Source organism: Myotis lucifugus, unplaced genomic scaffold, assembly GCF_000147115.1.
Source record: "Myotis lucifugus unplaced genomic scaffold, Myoluc2.0 scaffold_928, whole genome shotgun sequence".
Taxonomy (NCBI): domain Eukaryota; kingdom Metazoa; phylum Chordata; class Mammalia; order Chiroptera; family Vespertilionidae; genus Myotis; species Myotis lucifugus.
The window spans coordinates 121921-124854 of NW_005871976.1; the positions used below are offsets into that span (position 1 = coordinate 121921).

The window sequence follows — 2934 nt, forward strand, 5'->3', positions numbered from 1 at the left end:
GAGAAGGGCAGGCCCGGGGGCACAGGACACGCCTGGGGGCCGGGGGTTGGGTGAGGGGGCGCGGGTCCTGGGGGCTGACGGCTCGTCTCTTGTGCGCAGGCAATTTCACCGTCCTGACCGCGGACTTCCACCTGAAGCGGAAGCTCGGCTACTTCCTCATCCAGACCTACCTGCCCTGCATCATGACCGTCATCCTGTCCCAGGTGTCCTTCTGGGTGAACCGGGAGTCCGTGCCCGCGCGCACCGTGTTCGGTGAGTCGGCCTGGGGCCCCGACCCGCTCCTGCCACCCTGCCAGGCAGTCGCCCACGGCTGCCGCGGGTTCTGTTCTGTGATCGGAGGCCAAAGGCCCCGGTCGGGGAGATGGGGGGTTAGGATTGGGGTGCAGGGTTGGGGTGTAGGATTGGGATGTAGGATTAGAGGAGAGGGTTGGGGTGTTGGGTTGGGGTGTAGGATTGGAGGACAGGGTTGGGGTGTAGGATTGGGGTCTAGGGTTGGGGTGTAGGATTGGGGTCTAGGGTTGGGGTGTAGGATTGGAGGATAGGGTTGGGGTGTTGGGTTGGGGTGCTGGGTTGGGGTGCAGGGTTGCTCTCTGAGCCAGAGTCTGGTGCACGGAATTCGTGCAAGGGGCTCGGTCCTCACAGCCCCGCCGGCCTCGGGCAGTGGTTCTGCTGTTCGGTCTAATGAGCATATTAGCTCTTTATTATACAGGATTGACCTCAGAGAGGGAGGGAGGGAGAGAGAGAAGCATCAGCGAGGAGAGAGAATCGTGGCTCTGCAGCCTCCTGCGTGCCCCCCACTGGGGATCGAGCCCCAGGCCGGGCCTGTGCCGTGTCCGTCGCGTTTGGATGCCACGTGGGGTCTGGGTGCTGGCCCTGATCCCTGTGTCCGCTTCCCGCTCCCTCCAGGGGTGACCACGGTGCTGACCATAACCACCCTCAGCATCAGCGCCCGGAACATGCTGCCCAAGGTGTCCTATGCCACCTCCATGGACTGGTTCATCGCCGTGTGCTACGGCTTCGTCTTCTCGGCGCTCATCGAGTTCGCCACCGTCAACTACTTCACCAAGAGGAGCTGGGCCTGGGACGGCCAGGGCAACGCGGGCAGAAACAGGGTACCGATCCGTTCCTCCTTCCTCTCTTCTTCCAGGTTCTCCTTAAAAAAAAACTATATGTATACATACACACACACACACACACACACACACACACACGTATTGATTTCAGAGAGGAAGGGAGAGAGAGAGAGAGAAACATCCACGATGAGAGAGAATCATGGATGGGCTGCCTCTTGCACGCCCCCTACTGGGGATGGAACCCACAACCTGGGCATGTGCCCTGACTGGGAATTGAACCCTGACCTCCTGGTTCCTAGAATGATGCTCAGCCACTGAGCCACACGGGCTGGGCTATCTATCATCTATCATCTATCTATCTATCTACCTATCATCTATCCATCCATCCATCCATCCATCCATCCCCCTGCCAACGGCACGCCCTCACGCTCTGATTCTCCTTTGCAGAGACGGGGACGCCGCCAGGGCCGGAGAAGCCTGTACGCCGCGAGGAGGAGGAGAAGGGCCCACTCGCCCAGCATCCCCCAGGGCGAGCACATCCCCATGGGGCCCATCGGACGGGTGCCCGCCCACCTGGCGTCGATCCCCGAGTCCCCAGTCAACGTGCCCGTCTCCTCCGACGACGAGCAGGAAGCGAAGACTTACAACAGTGTCAGCCAGATCGACAAGGTGTCCCGCTTCCTCTTCCCGCTCCTGTTCGCCCTGTTCAACGCCGTTTACTGGTGGACATATCTGTCCAAGTAAATGGAGTTGTAGGGCCTCCCCCCCCCCTCAGTCAGCCTCCCCTCCCCCCCCGCCCCCCAAAAGTCAGCCTCTTCACTCTCAAACCCGAGAGCCATAGATTCCGAGGAAAGGTTCCCCCAGAAGGGCTAATCTTAGAGGGATTTTCCATCCTAGGATACCATCTTTCAGGAAATTCTTGCATGTTTAATAATGCGTACGAATATGATTGCCTTGATGTTTCTACGTGCCGCGTCAGATGTTTCGAAGATGTCACGTTGATACACGAAACGAAGACCTTTCTAGAAAGCCAGAACGGCTCTGACACACGTAGAACCTGACACTGATAGTTTACAAGCAAGAAAGGTCTATTTGTTCCCTACTCCAAGGGTCACCTGACAATGCAACTTTTTATACATCCCACCGCATTTCATACAAAAATTTTCCGGCAAAAAAAGCAAAAAACTATTTTAGGGACCTGCTCACGGTTGTTACTTGACCAAAATTCTTGCAAAAAAAAAAATCAGAGATCACCAAGAGCACATTTTTTTTTTTTTCCGTTTCAGTCCAAAGGAAACCGTGAGCATTCATGTACAAAAACGAATTGCCTTTGCTCAATCTTACTATTTGGAAATTAAAAAAAGTCCCGCATGACTTCACTTTACTAAATAGAATAGGCAAATATTTACGCAGACAAATTAGATTCACAGATAAACGATTGCCCCCCACCCCGGGGGGGGGGGGAAACAAATTAACTGCCAAAAAAATAATTATTTTTGGGGGGAGAATAAGGGGGAATAAACATATTCCCTCTTCTCCTGCCACTGCCCCTACTAATTGGACCGTGAGAACGACAGAAAAGATGTTACAACAGAAAGAGGTGTGACGACAGTTTGGCCTCTGGCCCGCGTGTTCGCTGTCTCGATCTGACCACGCCTCGCTGCTGCCACCGTGTGTAACGCTTCTGTGGTGAAAACCTGTGACTCAGCCCTTTCAGCCTTTGGCTCCCTTGTGCGCGCCTTCTACTTGACGTACTGCTGCTCTGTTAGCTTTTGTCTGCAAGCCTTCTATGCTCACCCACCCCCACACGCACCGATGTTAGGGCTCCATGTCATATTTTGGGGGGAAAACACACACCCAC

General features: G+C 55.2%; 1 protein-coding gene across 1 annotated transcript in view; it reads left to right on the forward strand.

Moving 5' to 3' along the window:
* LOC102431659 (gamma-aminobutyric acid receptor subunit alpha-5) overlaps positions 1-1817 on the forward strand; it is a 14637-nt gene extending 12820 nt beyond the window's left edge. Inside the window, exons 7-9 of the mRNA XM_006106859.3 lie at positions 100-252; positions 907-1112; positions 1521-1817. Of these exons, the coding sequence (XP_006106921.1) occupies positions 100-252; positions 907-1112; positions 1521-1817 (656 nt within the window). The remainder of the gene's footprint in view (positions 1-99; positions 253-906; positions 1113-1520) is intronic.
* Positions 1818-2934: the final 1117 nt, after the last annotated feature.